The sequence below is a fragment of the Cryptococcus depauperatus genome, chromosome 1 (assembly GCF_001720195.1).
Source record: "Cryptococcus depauperatus CBS 7841 chromosome 1, complete sequence".
NCBI lineage: Eukaryota > Fungi > Basidiomycota > Tremellomycetes > Tremellales > Cryptococcaceae > Cryptococcus > Cryptococcus depauperatus.
Genome location: NC_089468.1, coordinates 1,498,525 through 1,525,320, shown reverse-complemented (window position 1 = coordinate 1,525,320; position 26,796 = coordinate 1,498,525). Strand labels below are relative to the sequence as shown.

Genomic DNA, 26,796 nt, shown 5'->3' with positions numbered 1-26,796 from the left:
CACTTGAGTCTGATTTTACGCGGCCAATGAGCTCTTCTTCTTCACAGATACGTCTGATTCATCGTCTGGAAGTGTCTTTTTAAACGAAGGACAATCGCAAAGATTTTCAATCTCATTCTCATCCCTTAAGCGCTTAATGGCTTCGTTGCAAACATTTCGAACCGCTTGCAGGGTTGAGAAAGACTTTAGCCGGGCGATTTCTTTATAATGACATGTGACTAAGATGAAAGATATTAGTGACAAGTTACCCGACGCCTATATATTCTCTGTAGAAGCTCACCGAAAGCCTCATTCATCTTTGGTCCTTCGACATCTAATTTCCATACTGTGCATCTCTTCTTCTGCATCCATCTTGTCAATACACCCTTTGGATGCAAATCAGAGTCATTGGGGCCCTTGCAATATTTCTCAAGGAAGGGCGAGAGGATCCTGTCAAAGATATTTTGAGTAGTTTCAATGGAGAAATTGCAGTCTTCAAAAATGGCGCCCAACAAAACTTCAACAATACTACCAGTGATCTACATTGCCATCAGCGAATGACGTGTAGAAAAAAAAAGCAGGGATTGTACAGACATGATTGATAGCCACGCTCTCCCAATAATGTTCACCGATGTGTTCATCATCAGCCGTGTAGTTTGCATCAGTGTGAGATTTGGCTTCGACCATGAAATATGTAGCGCGACTGATTTCTCGGTGGGTGTTGTCATCAGCGTCAACAAGAAGATCCACAAGCCCTAGCTCGACAGCGGAAGCGCAGCAAAGACCCTAGGAAGACATCAACAATTATGAAATTACGAGGCAGTAGTTACTGAGCATACTTCGGTGGTACGAAAAGTCTGCGTATAGTGTATGAGCTTATGTCTGAGTTCAAGAATGGCATCTCACCTTCATGTTTGATAAAGACGCTGGCCCTTCATTAGGAAATTTCTCCAGTAAATGTTGTATAATATCTATTGTGCTCTTATTGATTCGGAAGTAGGGGCAGAAGAGAAAGACGCTTACGGACATCCATAACTGCATTACCAAGCATTTTGTATCTTTCACGAATACGTTGGGTCTCGGAATTCTTTTTCAGGCTCTAAATATTTACCATCAATCAAGAATGCCTTTCATTAACCAAAACACAACTTACAAAGACATTCTCAAATCTTTTGTTACTATTGAATTTATATCCCAAGACCTCGTGTTTAGATGTTTTGTTGAAGAAAGTCATATACGTCGGCACATCTGAAGGTGTCAGGTTTTCCTCTTTCGTTGGCGGCAATACACGCTTGATATCGCCCCAGGTTTCAAACAAATCAAGGGGTACAGTGAGGTTGCGTAAAGTTTTGATGACATGGTCAAAATTCCTATCGGATCCATACGCTGCACCAATGATAGCTTCCACAATATCTGCTAGGAGCTATGTCATATTAGATTAGCCACATGGATTCGGTTGTGAATGATAAAACAAACCTTATCACCCAAAGTCCGATATTCAGGTCCACTGAAGCTAGTCTTCAAACTTTTGTTGGATTGTGTTTCTGCCAGCTGGCTTTCGATTTCCCAATCTCTTGGTATCCAATCCTTCGCTTTGAATCTTCTATCTCGGATATATTTTGCCAATCCCAGCTTGACAGCATTGTGAGCCAGAGTACGGTTACTAACAATCTTGTGTCTATCGTGCCAAACTTTGAGCATATCCTCGTTTGAGCCCGCACCGCAACCCAACAGGTAAAAGTGAATGGTAGCGATGAACTTCAGCAGAGTATCGCCGAGAATCTCGAGCCTTTCGTATGTCCATGTAGGCACATTGAGAGATGAAGGGGCTGTCAAGGCCTGGAGAGCAAGTTCAGGTTGGAGTACAGATTGAAAGAGCTTGCAAGACATTTCCCAAGCGATAAACATACATTCCAACTGATGCATAAAAAAAGGAAAGACAGTGAGTGTCCGGAATATACTGGCAGGAATGCAATGTCGGTGTTGAAACTCTGGAATGAGATATTCGCGGACGTCTTTTTCGGCAGTGCCAACAGTGGTGATGTATGAACCATTTTTGGCGAGACAGACAGGCTGGGCCTCAATGATAGGTTGAGATGGATTAGTGAGATCTGGAAGCGAGGTATTTTTATTTTGAAGGACCTCTATAATGGTGCTACCTGGGATTTGAGGATGTGCAGAATGAGGTGTAAGATCTTTGCGCAGCTTTATAATGTAGCTTCGGCGGGACATCTCGGAAGCCGCGGTAGCCATAGCGTCGGTTGCTTCTGCCTCAAGAACATCATGACGATGATAAGTAAATGGTAGGGTCAGAGCACCGTCAGTGACAGCGTCAACTTCTTGCCAAGAAACATCATCGAGCTTCAATTCGGCATCTTTCTTGTCCGTGAGTGCTTCATCGGTGGGTAGCTTGTATTCTGGTTTGAGCGGCACCAGCAGCCATTTGATTTTGGATAATTCCGCCTTCAGCAGCTTTTGGCATTGTGCCCTCATTAGCTTTTCGGTAAACACTAACACCTGGTCGAGTTTGTCAGCATTAAAAGTACCCATCTTGCCTCCATTGACCAGTCTCATGAATGCTTGGTGCGTCGGCTGCTCTCCTACTCCAATATTAATGTTGATGCTGTTTTTGTCTTTGAATAATGGTAAAGGTTTGCTAGTAAGTAGGCACATCATTCTACATTCTGGATGATTGATCACACCCTTGCCATTGGGATCCAACTGCAAGACGCTCGCGTACAGGCAACCTGGTTTGAGAGGTGGACATTCTCTCCAAAATTCTGGTGTTGTCTGATACTCCAGCTCCCCGCCTCCTGTTTTTTGAGGTAGCTGATCTTTAATCATAGCCTTTCGGCTCTCCCATCTCTGGTTACATTTGCTCTTCGTCGCCAAACCTCCGGGACCCAGCTTGACGCAAGGCTGAGAAGGAGTTGCCTCAAATGTATCATCCACTTCATGATGTTTGTACAGCTCCGTTATAGCTTGAAATGAAGCAGACTGTTTGGCAAGCTGTTTATTAGGTTTTGGTGCAGAGCAAACAGGGCCAATAGTCGGGATATTGATGGTACAAACTCGCATCGAACCTGGAGGAGGACCGCTCAGGGTGGCTTTGTCAATCGTGCCGAGTAAAGCCTTTTTGGCTGCCTTTTTAGAGAGGGAAGGTTGAACGTAACCATCAAGCAACACGTCCCTCATCTCATAATGTGCTGCTTGCCCAATGGCTTGAAAGTATCGCGAGAGATAATGCCCTGCCGTCTGGTAGGTAAGGACTACGCCCAAAGACGAGGTGAAGCTTTCAGCATTCTCGAGGGCGGCGACAGGGACTTGGCTCGACTCTACGGATTCGGTTGACATGATGACTGATTCAACTTGCTTTTTGCATCGAGTAATGCTTTTGAGATTAGTGTTGCCTTCTCTCTAGACCTTTTTGACTTATTTTGTTCGGCTCCCAGTCTTTTCAAAAGATTTCTTCTTTCGCTTTCTACCTTCCTTGGGAACAGCCGTAAAAACGGTTTTGCAAGCCTCGGGCAAAGTAGTCCCAGCCGAAGCCATCAATTGAGCTGTACGCCAACGACGTGGAGCAAAGGCCAAAAAAGATAGCCAGATATCTGTGACAAAGTTCAGTATCTAAGCAAAGAAGAACAAAAACGCCTACAGAAACAGATAAGTACATAAAGAAAAAGAAAAGTCTAATAAAACTTGAGTTTACAGAAAACCCCTCAGGCACGGTTAATACACTTTTGCTGATCTTTATCTACAAATAAGACTTTCTAATAAAATAACAAAAAATGAATAGAAATTGTTTCTATATTCTATTAGTTTCCTATTCAAAAATATTTCTAATTAATAGTATTTGTATAACCGCATTATTTCCAGTTTAAATACTACACACCAATGTATACAAGAGTTTTAAATAGCTGACCTTTTCTGATCCCCCCACTTACGCACATCGTGTTTGGCTGTCAGGAAATGAGTGGAGCTGGTGGAGCAGACAGTAGGATGCGCAGCAGGTAAGACACAAGAGCGTATGCATGGCACCTGTAGTTGAGCATGGAAGGTTCTTTGCTCAGCGACTTCTTGGACAATCTTTTTGTCGTCATTGCTTCCTTTCTTCTCTTTGCTGGGCTTGTTCTGCTGACAGCTGCTCTGGTCATATTCCTGCAACAGATAGAGCATGGAAGCGGGGCTTGACTTGATGAATTCTTTCGTTGCTGTAAAATATTGATAATGTTGGATGGAAAAGAGAATTAAAAAATAGATTTGCTTCCTTGCATGGGGATTTCTCGTTTTGGTGTGTGATCATCAATAGGTCGCGTTAAAGAACGGACGTGTGTATTTGAATCCATTTCGTTTCTCTTCTTCATCTTTCTTTTACATCTTTTCCGTCTCTTGGCGGCGGCCGACTTTTTCTTCTTTCTTCTTTTTCGCAGTCAAGCCAGTCACTAGAGAGCCATCCACTTATCCATCCTTCAGCCCACTACTACTGCAAACAAGCCATCTGCCATTCCACCCGACAACACCGACCAATCTCCCCCGCACAAACGGGTAAGATTGACAGTCATGTCCCTCGCAGATGCCTACCCACCGGTCATTGCCACCGAAGGGAGCACAGCGTTTCAATCACATATTCTATCTCTCCTCTCAGTCATATCTGAACATCCGTCCCCTGGCTATCCATTTCCTTCCAGCGGCGAACCTAATCCCGAGGATGGTGAAGAGGAAGACGAGGATGGCAAGAAGAAAGCGACACTTTCGACATTTCCAGGAAAGAAGACGCCTGCAGAAGATGCCATTGAGCGAGCCATCATCGCGTTGGGTGACCGGGTATGGACTGCTGAAAGGACACAGTTGCAGCTGATACAAGAGAGCAAACGCGGCGTACCCACCCATTCAGGGGCTGACCTGTTGACGCCTGAATGGCAACCGTCAGACCCTAGTCCTGCTGTCCAACCCTCTGAGCAAGCTGCTGTCGGCCCAGTCTGTCTTACCTGTGCGCGTCAAATATCTCCAGAGGCTTTAGGACTCACTCCACAACAAACCGCTTCCTTCTACCACCCTTTTACCGCCGCTCTTTCAACTCCCCCTCCACCTCTTCCTGAGCAAATGTTTTTCCCGCCTAACGTCCTCGCTGCCTATGTCAGCGCCGCCAATGAGGCAGGAGGCGATGATTCTGGCATGTCTGCTGAAAAGGAACTCGAGCTCCTCAAAGCTCAAGTTCAGGATATCGCACGCGTCTGTAAGGCCGTCGCCACTGGCGACCTTACCCAAAAGATCATTGTCCCGGTTAAAGGCCAAGCTATGACGGAACTCAAAAACATTATCAACGCCATGGTAGATCGCTTGCAAACGTTTGCGGTCGAAGTCGAACGCGTGTCTCTGGAAGTCGGTACAGAAGGAAAACTGGGTGGTCAGGCCGTTGTGCCAAATGTAGAGGGCACTTGGAAAGTGTTGACTGCCGTTGTGAATAAGCTTGCTGCCAATTTGACAAATCAAGTCCGAAGTATAGCAAAGGTTACAAAAGCAGTCGCTATGGGCGATTTGTCTGAAACTATCGATGTTGAAGCTAGCGGAGAGATTGCCGAGCTCAAGACTACTGTCAACGGAATGGTTATGTCATTGCGAACGTTGGCCGATGAGGTCAGTAGAGTATCACTGGAAGTCGGTAGTCAAGGAAAGCTGGGTGGACAAGCCATTGTACCGAATGTCGACGGTGTATGGAAAGATCTGACGGTTAATGTAAGTGTTTTCTGTTTAAGGAGCAATCGTGTTGAGATATGACAGGTGAATCGAATGTGCGAGAGTTTAACTACTCAAGTGCGATCCATTGGGAGTGTTACTACCGCTGTCGCCAGAGGTGATCTCAGTAAGATGATTGAAATTGAAGCAGAAGGAGAAATGGCCGTTTTGAAGAATGTGGGCGCGTTTTTCGTTGATCAGAGTTATGTCGAGCTTAACATTTGTAGACCGTGAATTCAATGGTTCTGCAGCTTACGATATTTGCTAAAGAAGTTACTCGAGTCGCTCTTGAAGTCGGTACTCATGGTCAACTGGGTGGTCAAGCCGCTGTTCCTGGCGTGGAGGGTGTGTGGGATGACTTAACTACCAATGTCAACAAGATGGCCAGAAATTTGACGGATCAAGTGCGAGAAATTGCTGAAGTTACAAAGGCTGTCGCCCGAGGCGATTTGTCCAAGACTGTCAATGCCGATGTACAAGGAGAAATACTCGACCTTAAATGCACTGTCAACGAAATGGTCTGTCCAGGTTGCTCGACTCATATGTTATTGCTGACGCTCATACCCCAGGTTGCCCAACTTACCGTTTTTGCAGCTGAAGTTACTCGTGTGTCGCTCGAAGTAGGAACAGAAGGGAAATTGGGAGGCCAAGCCTTTGTGCCTAATGTTGAAGGAACTTGGAAGGTTTTGACGGATAATGTCAACTTGATGGTATGTTTTAGAGGTTGTAGAGAGGAAAATGCTAATCTCGCACTGGCTGTAGGCTTTGAATTTGACAACTCAAGTTCGATCAGTGGCTGAAGTGTAAGTCTAGCTTGAGCCTTGACTTAGATGAACACTAAAGATTCTGCCCATAGAACAACAGCCGTTGCTGCTGGTGACCTTAGCAAAAAGATCAATGTAGCAGCATTTGGGGAGATTCTTGAGCTCAAGGTAGGTCTCCAGATATAGAAATTATTCTTCAATTAAAAACATTTGCAGAATACTGTCAACATCATGGTGGACTCGTTGCGATCATTTTCTTCAGAAGTCACGCGTGTAGCCAGAGAAGTTGGTACGGATGGTCGCCTGGGTGGTCAGGCCAAGGTGCCTGGCGTTGCTGGTACTTGGAAAGATTTAACCGATTGCGTCAATATCATGGCGGCAAATTTGACTGAACAAGTACGAACTATTGCTCACGCTACTGTACGTGTCTTGGCTCTTCTCATGTGCGGCTCATATTGATGAGAAATGCAGACTGCTGTCGCACGTGGCGATCTTACTCAAAAAGTCGTGGGCGTCAAAGTGTCTGGTGAAATTCTTGATCTAGTCAACACTATCAACAATATGATTGACCAGCTAGCCATATTCGCTGCGGAAGTGACACGTGTCGCAAGAGAAGTCGGTACAGAAGGAAAATTAGGTGTACAGGCCGAGGTTGAAAATATTGAAGGAACATGGCAGGAAATCACGTAGGTGCCGACTACCGAAAATAGCCTGTTGCGCCGCTGATATCAGATTAGATCGAATGTCAATACTATGGCCTCCAATCTGACATCCCAAGTACGAGCTTTTGCCCAAATATCTGCGGCCGCGACGGACGGAGACTTTACGAGATTTATTACTGTTGAAGCATCAGGTGAAATGGACAGTCTTAAAACAAAGATCAATCAGATGGTATATAATCTGCGAGAGTCTATAGAAAAGAATACCAAGGCGCGACAAGAGGCCGAAATGGCAAATAGGAGCAAATCTGAATTTTTGGCAAATATGTCACACGAGATTAGGTGAGTTGTAGGACTTTTGGTTAAGAAAAATGCTCATTCAACCAAATGTAGAACACCCATGAACGGTATCATTGGTATGACTGTGTTGACTCTTGAGAGCGAGTTGACTAGACAGCAGCGAGAGAATTTAATGATTGTGTCAAGCTTGGCTGGTTCTTTGTTGACGATTATTGACGATATTTTGGATATTTCAAAGAGTAAGTCGGACCTTGATCGAGGCAGAAACCAGACTAACAGGATACTACAGTCGAAGCTGGTCGCATGACAATGGAGCAAATTCCATTCTCTCTTCGCGTTGCTGTCTTCTCTGTACTCAAAACTCTCTGCGTCAAAGCGGCCCAAAACAAACTTGACCTGATTTTCGATATCGATCCCACAATGCCTGATCAGCTCATTGGCGATCCCCTTCGTCTTCGACAAGTCATCACCAACCTTATTGGCAATGCGGTCAAGTTCACTACTAAAGGCCAAGTTGCTCTTTCATGCCGTGTCAAGCGTTACATCATTGATGCCGTCGAACTTGAATTCTGTGTGGCCGATACTGGTATCGGTATCAAGCAAGACAAACTTGACGTTATCTTTGACACCTTCGCTCAAGCCGATGGATCAACTACAAGAAAGTATGGTGGTACTGGTTTAGGTCTGACCATCTCTAAACGACTAGTCAGCCTCATGAGCGGTGATCTGTGGGTAGAGTCTGAATATGGGCAGGGAAGCAGATTTTACTTTACGACCGTGGCAGAGATGACAGGTGTTCCGAGGGATCAAATCATTGAGCGGTTATCCCCATGGAAAGGCAGAAGTGTACTGTTTATTGACACGCTCGGTGACGTGACTGGTGTGGTAGGAATGCTTCAAGCACTTGGTCTCAAACCTATCGTCATCCACTCTGTCAACGATGTGTACCTCCTCCAAGACCAGGGTCTGACAGTGTTTGATACAATGATTGTGGATTCCCTCAAAGCTGTAAGTAACATGTCTGGTTTCGAAGGCAATATTGATTATGTTCAATAGGCGGGTGAACTGAGAGGCATCGAATACCTCCGTTATATCCCCGTTGTTCTCCTTGCTCCTTCAAATAGACCAGCGGGCCCTGAAAACCCCTCATTCATTCAGCTGCCGGAGACTCGTCGACGGCTCCTTGCACTCCCCTCTGCTAATAATCAGATGCTTCCACCTATCCCTGTTAAGGATTGTCTTGAAATGGGTATCAACACATACTACACCACGCCTCTTTCATTACAGGAGCTCTCCAATGCAATCGTTCCTGCTCTGGAATCTCACCAAATTCAACCTGGGGACACAGTCAAGGATACCATCCTGACTATTTTGCTCGCAGAGGATAACCAAGTGAACCAAAAATTGGCCGTCAAATTGATGGAGGTCGCGGGCCATAAAATGGAGGTAGCAGATAATGGTGAAATTGCCTTAGAAAAGTATAAGAGGAGACAGCTGGCTAGGACGCCATTTGATGTCATCTTGGTAAGTGTTCTCTTTCATTTTTACAAGCTGGCTTCGCTAACTATCATGACAGATGGATGTGTCAATGCCTGTCATGAATGGTATGGAGGCTACGGGATTGATTCGAGAGTTTGAGGCAAATGACGGCGCGCCTCGTACACCAATCATCGCTCTTACAGCTCACGCAATGATTGGCGACAAGGAAAGGTGCCTGGCGGCAGGTATGGATGAGTACGTCACGAAACCTCTAAGAAGAGGAGACTTGCTCGCATCCATTTCCAAGGTACTCGCACTTAAACAACCTAGCATGGGACTAGAAATTTCAACTCTTTCTACGCCCTCAAACTTGTATGACAGATGAGCGGGCAGTATCACCCTCTTGGTCGTCATCATGGCCTATCAAGCCATCATCCATCCAATAAATCATGATTCATCACACGGCAATATTCTTGTCAGCAATTCAACCTTTCTTGCTTTCACCTAAGCGCATTAATATCGTATTTCATCACAAGATACCCTTCCATGGCCGTTTCTCTCCACATGTTCATCTTGACCCACTTCTTTTCTACATGTAGTCTTCGTTTGGTGATTTCTCTTCTATTTATAGCTTTCTTTTTATTTTATCGCAGAAATACAACAAAGTGTAGCTCAAATTCCAATGGCCAAAGTTAGCTGTATGTTTTCCACGCCCGAGGGACCTTGGACGACAACCCTCGAGCACATATCAGACCTATGATGTGCTGTCTAAATATATACACAACACCAATTTTTCTGGTATCGTGTTTTGTACCCCAAGTGAATCTTGGATTCCGGTTCTCGAACTTGCAATGGAGAATAACTAGGGATTATCTTTATAAGTACAATAGGCATCATCATTTCTGTTGATAGATTGAAAAGCATCATGCAGTTTGTGTCACATTAGCCTCAATTGTCAGTTTGTATCGGCTATCATCGGACATCCTTAGCTGTCTGAATATGATTCAAAATATCTCTGGTAGAGATCCCAAGAGACGATGGATGTTTGACTGAGCATCTGAGAGACGGAACGATGAGTTCCACTTTGGTCGGTAAGTGATAAAAGTACATGATTCGTACAACAGTTTTGTTGTTCCTATCCTGTCTATAGATTCAGCTTTGACTCTCCGCTCGATCCGTCTAATCTTCAGTCTTTCCTGGCGGTTTTCCACAAGGTTGCAGCATCCTCTATCATTCCTTGTTTAGAAAAATTACTCGCCACTCGCACAATACACTCTTACCTCCATTTGCTCAAATCTCTCCCTTGCTATACACTCGCCATCGGCTACCGCCAAATATGCCGACAAGGCTGGATGGCCTACTATAGCAGCGATTGTATCACGATGCTGGTGTGTAAGCCATTCACTACAAAATATCGGAAATCAACGCTTGACCTTGAAAGGAGTTTGACCACACACTATTTGGTAGTATCGGCATGTCCAGTACCGGTATACCTGGCGTGGACTGTCAAGTATGTCAATATAAGGGAGTAGTAGTATATTTGATATCGACTGACGTTGCTCTAGCTGCGTGTTGGCGGTGTAACGGAGTTCAGAAGACTAAAACACAAGTTGGTGTTAACCTCTATGTATATCTCTTTCTATTATAGCAACTTACCATTTTTTAATTGTAATGTTATGGATTGAAAAAGAACTGCCCAGTTCATTATGAACGACGTGTGAAGAGTGCCACAAGCTGTTATTGCCGATTTTCCGAGGTCTCCTATAGTCAAGCGTGATGAAGAGCTCATTGTTCAGCAGAATCTAGAAACTCTTGTTGATTTTACTTTCCATATCACTTCAAGAAGAGCTGGTTGCTACCATTATTATCATAGCTACCACGAGGACCATCTTTGACTTTTAGATCTCTTCTCCGCCCGTTCTCAAGTCTTTAAGAGCTATAGATACCACATCCCGAGGACCAGCATGTTTTACGCGACGGCAGGCCAACAAGCAACTCAACAACCGCCATCAACAAGAGGAGCAATGGGAACGTTTAAGGCTGGTCCACCCGGATTTGGCATGCGAAATGCTGCTGGTGGGTCGAGTGCTGCTCTGGCTGCTCCAAAAGAATATGCAAAGGGTGGGCTAATATCCCAATCAGATCCAAGTGACTTTCCGGCTCTAGGATCACATCTTCAACATAACTCAGGTTTTTCGCAAACACAACATTCTCAACCCTCTACTACAGGACAACAAAATACTCATCTGCAACAACAGCAACTGTACCTTCAACAGCGACAACAACTGGGCGTCACACCTCCGCCGCCCCCAGGAATATCAGGCCCACCTAGTGCTTCGCAGACGAATGGAGCCTTACAAGACGACTTTCCAGTTTTGGGAGCGGATGGAAAAGATCGAGTTAGTCTTTAAGAATGTTGAAAACCTCGTAAAGGGATTACTGATAACATGGATAGATGGCAAGCTACCTGAGAAATCCTTCCAATGTGCACCAACCCACACCACCTTCACCGCCCAATACATTACCTAATGGGGCGGCTGCTGCAAGTGCGCCCCAGTCTGTAGACGCAACCCCATCAAGCAACCCCTCTCATCCGCAATCCAACGCAGCCCCTCCCTCTACCACAGAGTCTTGGCAAAGACAATCGCCGAGGTCTATGGAGCCCGTTGTGAGACCTGTGCAGCAGATTATGAGCTCGCCGGTCGACAAGTGGGGATTGAAAGCTCTGTTATATGAAATACAAGTTCATATGAATAAAACGGACAGAGGGATGATGGTATTCGGAGAAGATTTGGAAGAACTTGGAATGGACGTCAACAGTGAAGAGTATGTAGTGCATTTGTCTTTTTGGGTACATTTTAACGAGTGTACAGGCCTCTCTATCCCACATTCGTCATACCCTGGGCAGACCTCAACTCGTTACTTCCGCCTCAGATTGAAGAATCTTTTCACATTCCACAATGTTATTTCGTTCATGCTCCACCAGTGGAAACAAAATTGCAAAACTTTGCTGAAGATACACTGTTTTTTGCATTTTACATGTCGGCTCAGGATGTGTTGCAGTTGCGCGTTGCTGAAGAACTGTATGTTGACATTCTTTTCACCTATGTATTGCCCTTAATGATATTAATAGCTATGCACGAGGATGGCGGTATCACATCGAATTACAAATATGGCTCACCTCACCCACTCTTGCAAGCATTGATCTCACCAAAGCAGACAGAAGTAGTGGACAGCCCAATTGGATTCGTGGTCCATTCGTTTACCTCGACACCCGTACATGGGTAAGACAAAGGACAGCTGAGGACTTTACAATCGACGCCTATGTTTTGGAAGTAACCAGAAGGGCGGAAGATGTCATCCGGGAAGAGTCTATGAAGAAAGATGCTCAAAAGAGCCCGAACGGTAGCATGCAGGGGCCACAAACTCAGCAGGCTCAGGGACAAGGACTTCCATACCAGCGGTGAGCGAGCAAGGGCGAAGGGCGAAGAGAGGGACTCTGTTCATGCGATCAATCATACTTTGACCCTGTCTGACGACCAGTCGCCAGAATGAGTAAAAGAATGAATACATCTCCATCAGTCTACTGAGGAACCTGTAACAAATAACTGATCTATGGCACTTTTGATAGAAAATGAGAAAGAACATATACAGAGCTGATTTTCACAGGAAAAGATGATTCGATCCTTCCCCGACATCTCGTAATGCACAGAGGTAGCACTCAGTGCTATGGCTCTGAATGCACAAAACAGGGTTGGAAAAGGTATTTAATGTGAGCAAATCTCTCTCCTGCGACAACAGTGACACATTTAGTTTGGGGGCCTTGATATGTTGTTTACGGTAGCGTATGGAGAGTCATTAATCCTTATAATATACATCAGCCCTCGGCACTCTCTGTAAGATGAAGCTGGATAAACTCACGAAGCTCTTCGAATTGCCATCTCCTGCTCCATAGAGTTCCTCTTTGCCTCCTCGAGCTTGGCGTCGATCTCTTCCTCTTCATCTCCTGGCTGTCGACCATTGCTAGGAATATAGCTGGCTTTGACCATACTTCCCCTGTGAGCCAATCCCAAGTTTCCTGCGGAGTAATCCGGGATGTCAGAGTTGGTTGACCAACGCGAGTTGCCTCTCTTTTCGAGACCAGCGTCTGTTACACCGAGGGTGGCAGCATCTTCGGGGCGGACGGCGCCAGAGGCAATGAGCGCCATGGATCGGCGTCGCACCATGACGGCCTCCTCACGCCAGTGAGCTTGAGCCGCACGTAGACGGAGATGAAGACCCCAAACGGCTGTTCCAAGGGAGATAAGTGAAAGCATGGCAGCGACTGCAGTACTAAGCCCTACTATCAGCATATGTGTGGTTATACCAGAAAACATTAACTCACGTTTCCATTGCGTGTCCACTCTTAGGCTTGCCTCCACCTCTCTCTACACTGAGATAGGCAGTTCTACCCAGTCCAAACGCCATCCAGCAAAGAACATTACCGAATAAGCTAACGCAAAGGACACAGGCTTCAATGACCGCGAATTTCAAGTGCCTGGAAATACTGTCCAAGTCACGGATTTTGTAACCAATGGGAGTAAGAATAGTGAGTACTACCCAGAGGACCATAACAACAATCATCCAATAACAAGCCAATGGTAGCATGATGCGGACGGTAAGGGCTTCGCCAGTGTTGATCATTTGTGAAAGGTAGGTGTTGTCGCTCAGAGGTGCATATGTACAATTTGAGGTTTCAGTCACTGATTTTATGTCAGTGGCTAGTTGAGGATATTTTGACTTTTGGCAAGAGATGCTAGACTTACAACACCATCCCAAAACACCAGCGCTGAGCTTTCCATTTCCAGTCTGTTCGTTTTCGATGCTGAACCAATACATGCCCTTGATAGGTCCAGGGACGCTCAACAGTACTAAGACCAGTAGAAGCAATGTGAGCGATGTCAAGCCCAAAGAGATGACGGGCTGAGAGAGTATGGGATGGTAAAAAGTTTTGGCGACTGCGCCCATTTTGGATGAGTCTTTCTTGTTGAACATGGTTTCTGTAGGTATCAAACCTTTGATGAGAATAGAGTTGAATTAATTTCAGGCCGGCCTAACGTTATGAGAGACAGGAAGCACAAACGTTATGCTGTGACACGAAGAGCTCAGCTCGAAACAGACAAGTTAACAAGTGTTCAAAAGTAAAACGACGATGGAATGAAAAGTTCAATTGAGTTCCATTGCGAGAGTATTATATCTTCTTCATCTCTTTTCACCTGTTTCATGTTTGTACTGACCTTCCTATGTCTTTTGTTCCTTGTAGATCTCCCTGACTTGACTACTTCTCGCCCCCGTTTTTTAAGCATCCAACAAAGCAACGCTTGGCCATATGAGGAATTAAGGAGTCAGAGGTGTTTTAGAAAAACTCACCACCTTTGATCCACTGTTCCAAGATCCTTTGAAGATGTTCCTTGCTGTATACAAGCAAGATCAGTAGTACTGACAGATCCTTTCATTAGGTGTTTCTATTGATGTGGATTGCTGGGCTCAAGAACAAAGGAAAAAAGAGTTTTGTTGTCTTTGTAAAAGTAATAATGTCAAAGGATCTTTTATTAATATACAACGGGTGAATGGCTATTAATTTCTAGGCCCGCTCAAGACGTCATGCAACTAGATTTGGGAAATGTCTATGCGGATGGAATGCTCCAAGTCATGCTTCGTCACCTCTGAAAAATACCAACCAGTTGCTGCAAGGATAGTGTACTGTACAAGTGGACTCCATTTTCTGATATATTATGGTACACCTGTATTATATAGCAATGTAAATGCTTTTTGCACCATTCCTATCCTGTTCCATTATCGATCAAGTCAATTTCCAATATGTTTTTACCCTTCCTGATCTCCTCGAGAGAAGGCATAATGTTGAGTCTCATTAACTCTGATGCTTTGGAAACTATCGGGTCGCGCTGCATTGTCGCTACGGCTGTGACCTTGCCTTGTTTGGCTTGGTATACAGCAAACTGAAGCTCGTGTCAACTTGGTCATAATTAATGATAGCCGAGATCAACAGTTACCTTAAGATCGTTGAAATTTCCTTCAACGTGATAATCGTCGAAACCGGCACCAGTACCGAGGTACCGTAATCCTTTCCCAATGGATGACCAAAAGATTGGGACTTTTGTGTAAGCGACGAGATTCAACGGATGAGTGATATTGTGTGCAACTTCTCTTCCCTATGAAAGTATCAGCAGCCACACAATTTGACTACTTTCTTGGACTAACATGGTTGCTCGCAACATTCCAATGTTCCACACGCCTGGGGAACTTGTCCGGATATTGTACATAATGAGCGATATCGCCTATGGCATACACATTTTTGTAACCCTTTACCCTCAAGTATTCATCCACCATTACGCCACCATCTTTTTCCAGCGGAATGACCCCATCCAAGAAGGAAGTGGCGGGTACAACACCTGTGCCCATGAGGATGAAATTGGCGGGGATGGGATCTAAACCTTTGATGTGAACCGCTCCAACATGGGCAGTATCAGAAACTAGCAAATCGTGTGAGTTGTCAGTGCTTTATAAAGTATTATTGACTTACCAGCAGGGGAAATGCTCTCAATTTCGGCTTTCATACGAAATTTGATTCCCTGTTGCTTCATATTCTGTTTCTTTCATCAGCCCAGATACCTTTTTAGCTTACTGCAACTATTTACCTCCATTAGTGCTTCCCCAAACTCCTTGCCCAACAAGGCTTGGAAAGGAACTTCGTCCACCCCTACAAGAGTTACGCTCCTTGGTTCTTTCTTTGCAATGGCTACAGCAGCCTCCATGCAAATGAAGCTTGTACCAATCAGTACAACATCACTCTCCTTTGTAATGGCAGCATTGATAGCCTGTGTATCCTGCACATGTCGAAGAGTTACAACGCCATTCAAGTCGGCGCCTGGGATGGGAATCTTCTTAGGCTTTGCACCAGGAGAAAGGACGAGGTGATCGTATTTTATGGTAGTGTCGGATGATGTGACGACAACTTGTTTTTGGAGGTCAACCTTGGTTACGGACTGTTTTAAATGAATAAGCTATGAGATCAAATGCTGACACTTGGACATGATTTACAGTACCAGGATAGAAATCCACTTCAAAGTCACTTTTCAAAGTTTTGGGCGTTCGCCACTGAAGTTTCTCAACATCGTCCAGTAGAACTTTCGACATTTTTGTTCTTGAAAAAGAATCAACTCGATGCACAGATAATTGCAGACTCATACTGACCGGTCGATAGGGGCATATGACTCTTCAGAGATCAAGACAATGTTTCCTGCAAAGCCATTCTTGGTCACTGTCAGAAATCATCCGCAAGTTTGACGAGTGCACGTACCATTCTTAGACTCTCAAGAGTATGAATACCACCAGACCCCCCTCCAACAATGACAACGGTCTCATCCTTTGCCTGGACGCTTTCCTTCTTTCGGTTGTGAATCACTCTGCCGACTTTTGACTTGACCTCTTTCTCTGAAGCACTAACGACAATTTGACCATCTTCCACAGTCGCAGTGAAAGACCAGAGAGAATCGAGGCCGGGAGCGTCTTCAACGTCTCCAGAATAGACATTAAAACAAGCTTCAAAGGTTGTCAGAGAGATTTCGATGGAGCGCAAAGCTCACCTCCGTGCCAAGGACAAACAAGCCTTCCATCATGTGAGAGAACACCCTCTGTTGCAATGAGCCTTGGACCAAGCCAATCAAAAACACATACTTTCAAGGGGTGCTCCATACTGAAACTGTTAGCGCCATAGAGATAACCTCATAACAACCAACTTACATGAGTACAGTATGCAGACGTAGCATACTGTGCTCTATCAGCATCTATACCGCGACGTGATGAAATCCAAACTCACAATCTCTCCCTTCACCCTTGAGAGTAAGACTTTACCATCGTTGAAGTCCACAGCTTTGCTTTGAACATTCCATCAGCATATTGCCAGAGAAAACGTATCCAACACTCACTGCTCACCATCCCTGAGCTCGTCTTCAGGCAAAACAGCCTTCTTGATAATATCGCTGGCAAACATTGTGGTAGAGCTAAATTTTCCAATCAAATCTTGTTTTGGTTTTCTCTGATAGCGTTGGGTGACAAGTCGGGTACTACCTCTAGTTAACAACCTTTGTAAAAGCATGTATATGTATAAAACACAAAACGAGAAGGGAAAAGAGTCATTTTCGTCTATATATATTCAATTGGCACGATACTTCTTCACTTACTCTCGATTGGCCAATGACCTCTCTCGTATTTCATCGCAAACAGAGCTATGATGTCACACCTGGGTCATCCCAAGTCTTGATATCCCATCGCTTTTGGATGCAAGTCAACGATGCATGCATGCATCTTTTCCTTCGAAAAGAGTAGCCTTTCAGCTAAGAATTCCTAAAACATACAGCAAAATCCATCCATAGGCCAGGAGGATGAAGGATTCCAGTGATAGATAACAATGTTCAGGCACGAATAAGATAACGATAACGATTGGTTCTTCTATAATTGCTTTTTTCGTATCCGTTTCTGGCAGGACTTCTTTTGTACTGCAATGGTATATTGTGGAAAGATGACTGGCTGAGGCTTCTGCTAATACGGAGCAACGTTCAATGGATACTGTTTGACCATGAGTGATGGCTGACGTTGACGCTTTGAGTCGTGTGCACATGGCAGCGAGATAGTCGGACTTGTAAGCTTACTGGCAGCGTAAGGATAATGTATTCGAGCATACCAGGAACTGGATCCATCTCACCCATGTTGAATTACTAGTTGTCTACTCTTGAAGGCGATCTCTATGAAGCTAGCAAAGCTACACGGTTGAAACAAAGATGACTGGAAGCTCGCCACACCCTTATGGGTTTGAGTATACTCTTGGTGTAATAGACCTGGCCGTTGATGCTTTACTATTGAAAGAAAAGTTTACTTGTAATTATGATGATATGTTTATAAATAATTAAAGATAGACAAATAAAGTTTTTTTAGGAGGGGGGAAGCACTCAAAATCACGTGATTTAGTTCCACATGACAAGAATTTCAAGATGAAAATATATTTATACCAAGGATATAGACAATAGACGTTGAGCTATTGACTGCTAGTCTACTCGACATGGCTGGACCACCCGTTAGACAGAGATACAATGCCAAAGCAAGAGGTTCGGTTGCCGGCGGATCTACTCACAAGAAGAGAAAAGCCGTATCTCAAAAGGGACAATTTGAGGACGATGCAGAAGAGGATGGTGGATTGGAAGAGCAAGATGACGACTCGTTGCCTGCTATGTCTTCCAAAAAACGCAAAAGGTTTGAGTCATACATGGTATGTATGGTGGCATTTGATATTCAGAATGGTCCCAACTTATAAGTTATAGAACAAGAAACTCAAGTCTGAGCAACGTTTGGAAACTTTCAAGCTTCTTCAATCGCTCGCACCGTCTGCCTCTACTTCCGCTGCGTTCGTTTCTGCATCTTCTCTAGGGCAAAACCCTCTCAAGCCTACTAGTGCCAAAGAGCGACAAGATAAGATGGAAGATCGTCTTGTCAGAAGAGGTATAGATAAACTGTCAAAACGATACGGAGAAGATGAATGTGAAGACGATGATGGTGAGAGGGAACCAGAAAGGAAAGACAAAGAATTCTTGGTAGAAGTCATCAAGGACAAGGGCGCTGAAAGGACAGAGGATGTCAAAACTACACTAATTCCTACCAAGTCGCAGCTCAAAACGGAAGCAAAAGTAAAATCCAAGAGTAGAGGTAAAGAGAGGTTACCTAAAAATGTGCGTGTGGTGGATATATGTGTGGTTGCGCTAATTCACATGATAGGCCAATTGGAATCCTAATCTTCTTTCTTCCCTAAACCATTCGCCTTCATCCGACTTTGACTCTTCCAATTCTGAAAACGATACCGCAGATGAGAAAGAGGAGAATCCACAGTTGGTTTCATTACCTTTCCGCGGGCCGACCAAACCCGAGACACTAATACAAAATACGACGCCGTCCAACAAACTTCAATCGTTGGATCAATCATTGTCATATACAGTTCTTGGGAGGGCCTTGAAGAAATCTGCAGATGGGTCATTTATCAAAGCTAGGGTGGAGATTAAAAGTAAAAGGCCGTTCAAGTACGGGATGTTTGGAAGACGTGGGATTGAATTTAGAGAAGGGTTGGAAGAATCAAGTGACGACGACGACGATGATGATGAAACAGAAACTAGCGATGAATGTGACAGTAAAGAGGAAGACGACGTTGAAAGGAATTTAAACGAAGAAGAGCAAGATAGTGACGGTGGCATGCCAGCAAAGAAGAGATCACTCGGTTTCAAAGATTGGGCTATTCAACAAATGAACCAGAATACAACAAAGACTATTCCTGACGTCCTTGACGCGCCAGTAGTTGCACCAACGTCGGTTGTACCTACCACAAAACCACTACAAGCTGCAAGAGTTGGTCAACTCATTGGTCCTATGGGAGCAACATTTGAGATGCCAACTACATCTCTGATTGACCAGAGCAAAGGTAGTGTCACTGCAAAGGCAAGGCCAAGTATAACCCGTAGACCATCTGTATCCGAATCCAGAATGGAACTGCCCATCCTTGCGGAAGAACAGTCAATCATCGAATCAATATTGATGCATTCTGTCGTCATCATATGTGGTGAAACGGGTAGTGGTAAAACAACCCAGGTTCCGCAGATGTTGTATGAGGCTGGCTTTGGATACAAGGGCTCAGGTGAGTCTGACCATGTGCAACCTTCAAGTGTGTCGCTGATGGGTTTAAAGATAATCCAGGTTTGGTCGCTGTGACGCAACCCCGACGAGTCGCAGCTGTCTCTCTTGCTGAGCGTGTACGCTCTGAACTCAACTTACCTCCTTCTTCATCCCTTGTTGCTCACCAGATACGATACTCTTCTACTATTTCACCCGACACAGCTATCAAGTTCATGACAGACGGTGTTTTACTGAGAGAGCTCGCTTCTGATTTTCTCTTAAGCCGGTACAGTGTCGTCGTAGTGGATGAAGCCCATGAACGAGGGGTCAACACTGATATCCTTGTTGGTGTACTCAGCCGTGTAGCCAAGCTAAGGGAAAAAATGTGGCGAGAAGGAAAAAAAGCTAAGCCTCTTCGTATCGTTATTATGTCTGCGACATTACGTGTGTCGGACTTTGCTGAGAACCCAATACTCTTTTCTAAGCCTCCCCCTGTCATTTATATCCAGGCGAGACAACATCCTGTCACTATACATTTCAGCCGTAAAACGGCAAGTGATTATGTCGCTGAGGCCTACAAAAAGGTTTCAAAGATCCACTCAAGACTACCTCCAGGAGGAGTGTTAGTGTTCATGACGGGCCAAGGCGAGATTCAAGCTCTGTGCAAGAAGCTTTCGAAAAAGTATGGAAAGAATAAAAACACTGACAAATCAGTTACTATTGTTGATGGGTTGATACCTCTAGAAGGAAAGGAGGCGGAAGAAGAAGACTTCGGCAAGGATGATGATTTAGCAGCCGATGTTGATGACGGCGCGGCAGAAGTATGTGATCCTGAGGCGTTGGATACAGATGATGAAGACTTAGAGGGAATTGAAAGGTTGGAATTTGATGAGCCAACAGATAGTGAGTCAAGATAAACATGCTGAATTAAGTCATGCTCATATGTCATCACAGCGCCAATGCATGTACTGCCTCTCTATTCACTTTTGCAAACCGACCAGCAGATGCTCGTATTTAGGCCACCGCCTGAAGGTCATCGACTTGTTATTGTTGCCACTAATGTCGCTGAGACATCGGTTACTATACCTGGCATCCGATACGTTGTAGATTCTGGTCGAGCTAAAGAAAGGCGTTATGATTCGAGCAATGGCGTGCAGTCGTTCCAGGTTTCATGGATCTCCAAAGCTTCTGCAGCACAGCGAGCCGGTCGAGCCGGTCGTACTGGCCCTGGTCATTGTTACAGACTGTATTCTTCTGCTCTCTTTGAGGATTACTTTGAGCAATTCTCAAAACCTGAAATCTTGCGAATGCCAATTGAAGGCGTCGTTTTGCAAATGAAGAGTATGAATATTGACGCCGTTGTCAATTTTCCCTTCCCAACCCCTCCTGAACGATATGCGCTTCATCGAGCGGAAAACTTGCTCATCAACCTTGGCGCACTTTCTCTTCCAACTCAAACCAGGATGATTAATGGCTCACAGCATTTCGGTTCCTCCGGCGGACAGATAACAGACCTGGGGAAAGCAATGGCTGGTTATCCAGTATCACCTCGCTTTGCCAAAATGCTCATCATCGGCCGCCAACATGACTGTCTACCCTACGTGGTGGCTATCGTAGCAGGGATGTCTGTTGGTGATCCTTTCATTCATGAGCAGTCATTGGAGATAGACGAGGAGGACAAGAGTCATAATATAGATCATATAAATAATGAGAAAGTCAAAGAAAAAGAACAGAGGAAAAAAACTAGACAAAGGTTTTTTAAAGCACAGGAGCAATTTACAACGTTAGGACAAGGAGTTAGTGATATGTTTAAGCTTCTTGCTGCAATCGGTGCATATGACTTTGAACCGTCGGTCTCGTTTTGCACCAAGAACTTTTTACGACCCAAGGTGAGTTGAATGTCAGCCAAAAAATGTCGGACAGCATTTTAATCATCTTGAAGGCCATGCAAGAGATTCGCCAGCTTAGAAATCAAATATCTTCTATTGCTCAAATCCCGTTTTCCAAACTCCTCCCTCCGACTGATACTCAGCTCAAAGTTATACGACAAGTCCTTTCGGCAGGTTTCATTGACCAAGTAGCTGTTCGTGAAGATGTCGTGCAGAAAAAAGGCATCACATACGAGTCCACCCGCGGAGTACCATATCGTGCAGTGGGGTTGGAATCCGAAGCTGTATATATCCACCCTTCATCCGCACTCTTCCACCGTTCTCCACCTGATTTCGTAGTGTTCTCCGAGATTGTTCGGACAAGCAAACCATGGATGAAAGGCATAACCAAAATCAATCCAATTTGGTTACCTAGCCTCGGCAAAGGACTCTGTTCATTCTCTGCTCCAATTGAGATTCCAAAGAAGGAGATGACGAGGAAAGCTGATACAAGAAATGATGAAAGGGAGGTGTATGTGACGCCACATTTTAAAGATTTGAGAGTCGACTTGCCAGTGATAAAGAAGAAGCAAAAGAGAGAAGGCACCAGATGGGTTCTAGTAGATTAGTGTGACTGATTTGTATTCGTGTCGTAATGTGTACTATTTATGTGACTTTTGCATTACTACACCTTCTAGCAATAGCTATTGAATAAGTTCAACACAAGAAAAGCACTGCCTCTTCACGAATCATCTCTTTCCACTTTTTTTCTTCTTCTTGCCTTCGTCATCAGAGCCACCTTTTCTTTCTGTTCTATGCCTTTCGTCCGCTTTGAAAGAGGTCAGCTCTAACTGATACCAGAAATCATTGGAAACAAACCTTTAATTGCTTTGCGCTCTAGTTCATCCCAATCTTCGCCTTCATCAGACAGACTCTCTGCTGACCCTGATACTGAGCTACCATCCTCATCGACTGAAGAACTATGTTAGTCATAGTACTTGTCAGGCTTGGCAGCCTTATCACATACACTCAGATCCGCTTTCGTCTTCACTAGAGTTGGAAGTGGCCACTATGTCGCTATTCTCGAATACTGATCCGTCTTCAGACTCTGATGACTCGTTATCCTAAATAATGACGTGAGCCTATATCAGGAGCCGAAGGGCAAAGTTGCTTAAAGACATACAGATCCATCACCGGTCAAAAAACTCCAGCCTCCTTCTTCGTAAAATGCATGTGGGTCATCGTTGATAGTCTTCATGATGGCAGGCCATGAGAGATTGACGAGACCTTCAGATATAGGCACATCACACGAGCTGAATGGCAGCATTAACGGAGAATCAATCAAATCACCATAAGCAAGAGGTAAAGAATAGACCTACTCGAGCCATTCTTTGACGTTATCAAGATGTGCAACAGGAATCGAATTGACATGGATTGGTGGTTTCTTAAGATCTTGAAGTATAAACACCATGTCGAAATTCTTCAATCCAAATTGCACCCTCTCCAGATGGACTAATTCTACTTCCGACAACGTGATTACTGTGAATGGGAACTCTGATATGTGAATCAGGCAATTTGTTGTTGGAAGAAGGGAAACAATAGATTTGTGAGGTACACCTTGAAATCCTAATTCTCTGAATGGCACATCTACTTCAAGTTCATATTGCTGGGCCTGTGAAGCGGATTCGATCCGGCGAGCAAAGTCGTGGAAAAGTTTGTCTAATTCAGCCCGGCGTTTCCGATCTTCTTGCTCTTGTTCAATTTCATCCTCATCACCATAACGAGCTCGGCGCTTTTTTCCTCCAGTCTCGTCAAAGGACATATCTGCAACTTCGCGATAGAATTGTATGTCCTGTGAGATATTAGATTTAACCAAATCTACGATCAAAACACCTACAGAAGTTTTTTTCTTTCCCAACAAGATGGGGGCCTGAAGATGAATATGAATAATAACTATGAGTTCCTTTTCACTAGGCTGGAAGAACAGATGCTTGATGTTACTGAAGAGAATGTCAATCTTAGCAGCAGGTCCGTCAGGACGGAAGCGAACACCATTTTGGTGAATTTCTAGATTACCATCTGTCTTTTTGCCTTCTGGTGCAGGGCGCGGGAAGATATTCTTCAAAGTGTAAGGACTGCGACTCTTGACTTCAATTAATTTCTCTTGCTCAATGACATCTGCTAACTCCTTTCGCTCAACTTCACGCTTGACTGCAGCCTTCTTGAGAGCAGTAATAGCCTCAAAAATCCTTAACATATGACGCTGATCTTGAGATCGGAAGGAGATGGACCGTATGAAGTTTGCTTCGGGGTCTTCAAAAGGCTACAAATCCACAGAATCAGAGTTATCATTACATACCATTAAGCAGTGAACGACACTTACCATGTCTTCTTTTTTACCTGCGATTTGGCCTGGAGACTGAAAATTTATTCGCAATATAACATGGCTTGACTCTTCGTTTTTGGTGACATTCTTGATAGTCGAAATATGATAAGGTACGGCATAACCGTTAATAGGAAGAACAACAGACTGTCTTTGTTCATCCACATAGATTCGCCTATCCTCCACACCCCTCGGCAATTGTTCTTCTCTCCTGTAACTTTCATATCTTTTGACGATTTTTTGTTGAGTCCCATTTTTTCCGCCGCCATTTGCCTCAAACCTTTTCAAGCCATCCACATTCAATTGAGCATGCAAGCGAGCTTGGTTGGTTTTGATCTTCTCAGCAGTTGTCTGTGTAACTTGTTCGCGTTTAGCTCCTCGAGTTTTGGCAGGCAAGATACGAGTGGAGCTAGAGGTAGTGCGAGGTTTGGAATTTTTCACATTGGGTTTGATATCATTTGTCGCAACCTTGGCTTCTTCCGTGTCGTTCTACAAAAGGGCGAATCAGACGTTGAAATCATCCTATGAGTTAAACAACTTACATCTAGGTTTGTGACAATATCATTTAGCTTCGTACAACCTTCTGTTAATACCGCAGCGCCATTTTGGCCAATCTTTACTGTGTCTGATAGGAGTAGCGAATATGTACCATGCTTCTTAGGATCGGGCAAGTCAGATACACCGATGGTAAGAATGAAGACCATGTTCTCTTCTAGTTCTCGACCATTTTTGGGACCCAAGAGAAAGGTGCTGTCACGGTACTCTAAACCAGTCTGATCTTAATCAGTTTTTTGAAAGAGATATAGAACCTCGGACTTGAACTTACAGCAAATCCTATGTTTTTTAGTAACCCTCCTGCCAAGGTAGGGTTTTTGGATTCCAGAAACTCGCGTACACTGATGTATACCTCAGAGGCAATGGTACCAGTTTTGAGCTGTTTGAGAGCCTCCTTTCGGGTCTCGAGAAGTATGGAGTAATACGTTTCTTGTTTTTTGGAAGGGTTTATCAGGAATGTCCTACCCATGCTGGTGCAATAATTCTTATAGCGGATGCCCATGTTGGCCAAGATAACGCCAGGCTTTAAGTTGTCGGAATCAGAAGTAGCGGTTACTCGGAGATCATAATGACCACCAGATTGGATTATAGGGGGAAACACATATTCGCATGCGGTAAAATCGATATCGCCCAAAGCAGGATTCTTCTTCCACAACTTCATATCTGGCTCCTTTTCATCATTACCGATCTTCTCTTCAATAAGCCTATAATGACGTTAGTAAGAACCACGCCTATTCTTATCCCTTAGCCTACTGGGCAAGCGAATCGTGGGTCATTTTGGTGCCTCTATCGATGATGGACTCCATCTTGGATTTGAAGTAATTAACCATAACTGTGGATGTCAATTTGGAACTCGTGATGACGGTTTTCTGTAGGATTTGGTCAGCCATTACTAAGGTCAAACACACAAGAATCATGCCAACCAAATCTTCTCCATCTCTTATCGCCAAAACAGCAGAGATTGGAATGGATACGTCAACCGATTCCAAATCACTTTTGCTTTCAATGCTATGTTCCCGTCAACGAAACTTCGTCAAAAGATAACTCCACTCACGCAGAGTTCCATTCATCCACAATTTTTCCTTCTGGTTTGTCTTTGGGAAGAGTACCAATCTTTCCGTTTTCAATCATCTGCACAACCTCTTCCATAGCCTCTACAGCCAACTGTCAGTTCCACATATCATAACTTGAACAAACAAAAGCCAACCTTTGGCTTGGCTAACATCTTTTGATCTAGTCTTTATTTCAACTTCAACGTCTTGGGATGACTCTAGCTGCCTTAGGATCTTGGCTACAGTGAGAATTCTCAGCGATGAACACTATACATTACCAATACAATCCGTCAAAACTGAATCACCTCTAGAGTTTGAAGAAAGGAAAACCACTTTCCGTGTTGATTTCAAAAATATAATCAATGTCGACGGAAATTCGTAACCCAATAACCAGAGCTTGCAAGTGAAAGTTTAGCATGAATAAGCCAACAAGATTGTGAAACGACACACTTGAAGAGCTGTTGTTTTGTTGTAGGCCATGTCTTCATTGGCCTCTCCCAGCAGTATAGCAATAGAATCCACATCCTTCAGTATCTGGCAGTCGCCTTTTGAGCTCTGCAGAGGTACAGCCAAAATCAGATATACTCCACAGCATCTTTTTATATACAACTTGCCTCCCAAGCGTTGAATATCTGAGTAACGCGTTTGGAAAACGTGCCAGAATCCAGCTGAATATCAGACATTACAGTTTATATTCAGAGGAAATATTATCTCAAGAAGAAGGAGAAATGAAAAATATAGATTAAAAAAAAAACAATTCTACCAAACTCTTGAAATTAAATTGAAACGCGTAACTGACGCGACGGAAAATACGATTCTATTATTTTTGCCACTTATTTCGTTTTTACTTTTTTTTTCAATTTTATCCAACTTAAATATGGATTGGACTGAAGTTTGAATTTTCTATTTCTTCTCTCATGTAAATATAGTCACAAGTGCAGGGAAGAGTATTAGAAAGAAGCAACGGTAGCTGTATCGTTGAGCTCTGTGAAAATCGTACTGTAAGTCGCCTCACCTACCCAGCCTCAGCTTGAAGTCTAGTCTGATCTTTGTAGGTTATGAGAGCCGCCCATTCTCCTGTTGCTCAAATGCCTATGGCGAATGTATAACAATGGCTGTGGCTAGATCAGCTAGGCCATCTGTCAACTCAACGTCTTCATCTTCTTTATCGGGATCGGCGGAGTAATGGGGCCAGTAACATGCAGAAACAATCATGAGCTGAGATGTACGATGGGTACAGCGAATGAAACTGTTGCAGGTGTGTATACACTCTTCCACAAATTAGCCAGTTAAGTGCGCAGTACTTAG

The 26,796-nt window shown here is 44.2% G+C and overlaps 8 protein-coding genes across 8 annotated transcripts; 3 read left to right on the top strand and 5 right to left on the bottom strand.

Moving 5' to 3' along the window:
• Positions 1–15: 15 nt before the first annotated feature.
• On the bottom strand, positions 16–3,333 carry L203_100566 (uncharacterized protein; the record flags this gene model as incomplete). The annotated part of the gene is made up of 8 exons (XM_066210024.1): positions 16–218; positions 281–518; positions 574–765; positions 819–836; positions 886–950; positions 1,003–1,078; positions 1,133–1,402; positions 1,456–3,333. The coding sequence occupies 8 exons, from the start codon at positions 3,331–3,333 to the stop codon at positions 16–18; spliced, it is 2,940 nt and encodes a 979-aa protein (XP_066066121.1).
• A 1,206-nt stretch (positions 3,334–4,539) lies between these two features.
• L203_100565 (uncharacterized protein) lies at positions 4,540–9,302 on the top strand (the record flags this gene model as incomplete). The annotated part of the gene is made up of 13 exons (XM_066210023.1): positions 4,540–5,715; positions 5,761–5,892; positions 5,943–6,233; positions 6,285–6,425; positions 6,478–6,518; positions 6,572–6,647; positions 6,696–6,899; positions 6,951–7,165; positions 7,217–7,480; positions 7,532–7,677; positions 7,728–8,446; positions 8,495–8,962; positions 9,015–9,302. The coding sequence occupies 13 exons, from the start codon at positions 4,540–4,542 to the stop codon at positions 9,300–9,302; spliced, it is 4,161 nt and encodes a 1,386-aa protein (XP_066066120.1).
• A 794-nt stretch (positions 9,303–10,096) lies between these two features.
• Positions 10,097–10,576, bottom strand: L203_100564 (uncharacterized protein; the record flags this gene model as incomplete). The annotated part of the gene is made up of 5 exons (XM_066210022.1): positions 10,097–10,144; positions 10,198–10,321; positions 10,375–10,420; positions 10,473–10,515; positions 10,574–10,576. 5 exons carry the CDS (start codon positions 10,574–10,576, stop codon positions 10,097–10,099), a joined length of 264 nt encoding a protein of 87 aa, XP_066066119.1.
• A 305-nt stretch (positions 10,577–10,881) lies between these two features.
• L203_100563 (uncharacterized protein) lies at positions 10,882–12,384 on the top strand (the record flags this gene model as incomplete). The annotated part of the gene is made up of 5 exons (XM_066210021.1): positions 10,882–10,993; positions 11,060–11,316; positions 11,373–11,743; positions 11,791–12,000; positions 12,051–12,384. The coding sequence occupies 5 exons, from the start codon at positions 10,882–10,884 to the stop codon at positions 12,382–12,384; spliced, it is 1,284 nt and encodes a 427-aa protein (XP_066066118.1).
• A 342-nt stretch (positions 12,385–12,726) lies between these two features.
• On the bottom strand, positions 12,727–13,924 carry L203_100562 (uncharacterized protein; the record flags this gene model as incomplete). The annotated part of the gene is made up of 4 exons (XM_066210020.1): positions 12,727–12,781; positions 12,839–13,249; positions 13,302–13,659; positions 13,723–13,924. The coding sequence occupies 4 exons, from the start codon at positions 13,922–13,924 to the stop codon at positions 12,727–12,729; spliced, it is 1,026 nt and encodes a 341-aa protein (XP_066066117.1).
• Positions 13,925–14,739: 815 nt separating this feature from the next.
• L203_100561 (uncharacterized protein) lies at positions 14,740–16,970 on the bottom strand (the record flags this gene model as incomplete). The annotated part of the gene is made up of 13 exons (XM_066210019.1): positions 14,740–14,916; positions 14,971–15,129; positions 15,179–15,450; positions 15,501–15,564; positions 15,616–15,963; positions 16,019–16,121; positions 16,172–16,230; positions 16,278–16,519; positions 16,564–16,611; positions 16,655–16,673; positions 16,721–16,747; positions 16,797–16,854; positions 16,906–16,970. 13 exons carry the CDS (start codon positions 16,968–16,970, stop codon positions 14,740–14,742), a joined length of 1,641 nt encoding a protein of 546 aa, XP_066066116.1.
• Positions 16,971–18,035: 1,065 nt separating this feature from the next.
• Positions 18,036–22,127, top strand: L203_100560 (uncharacterized protein; the record flags this gene model as incomplete). The annotated part of the gene is made up of 6 exons (XM_066210018.1): positions 18,036–18,242; positions 18,295–18,699; positions 18,746–19,652; positions 19,703–20,533; positions 20,585–21,519; positions 21,573–22,127. The coding sequence occupies 6 exons, from the start codon at positions 18,036–18,038 to the stop codon at positions 22,125–22,127; spliced, it is 3,840 nt and encodes a 1,279-aa protein (XP_066066115.1).
• A 120-nt stretch (positions 22,128–22,247) lies between these two features.
• Positions 22,248–26,171, bottom strand: L203_100559 (FACT complex subunit SPT16; the record flags this gene model as incomplete). The annotated part of the gene is made up of 16 exons (XM_066210017.1): positions 22,248–22,327; positions 22,378–22,470; positions 22,526–22,622; positions 22,682–22,811; positions 22,878–23,350; positions 23,396–23,821; positions 23,882–24,370; positions 24,424–24,654; positions 24,708–25,140; positions 25,190–25,305; positions 25,360–25,444; positions 25,491–25,590; positions 25,644–25,727; positions 25,794–25,884; positions 25,939–26,043; positions 26,103–26,171. 16 exons carry the CDS (start codon positions 26,169–26,171, stop codon positions 22,248–22,250), a joined length of 3,102 nt encoding a protein of 1,033 aa, XP_066066114.1.
• Positions 26,172–26,796: the final 625 nt, after the last annotated feature.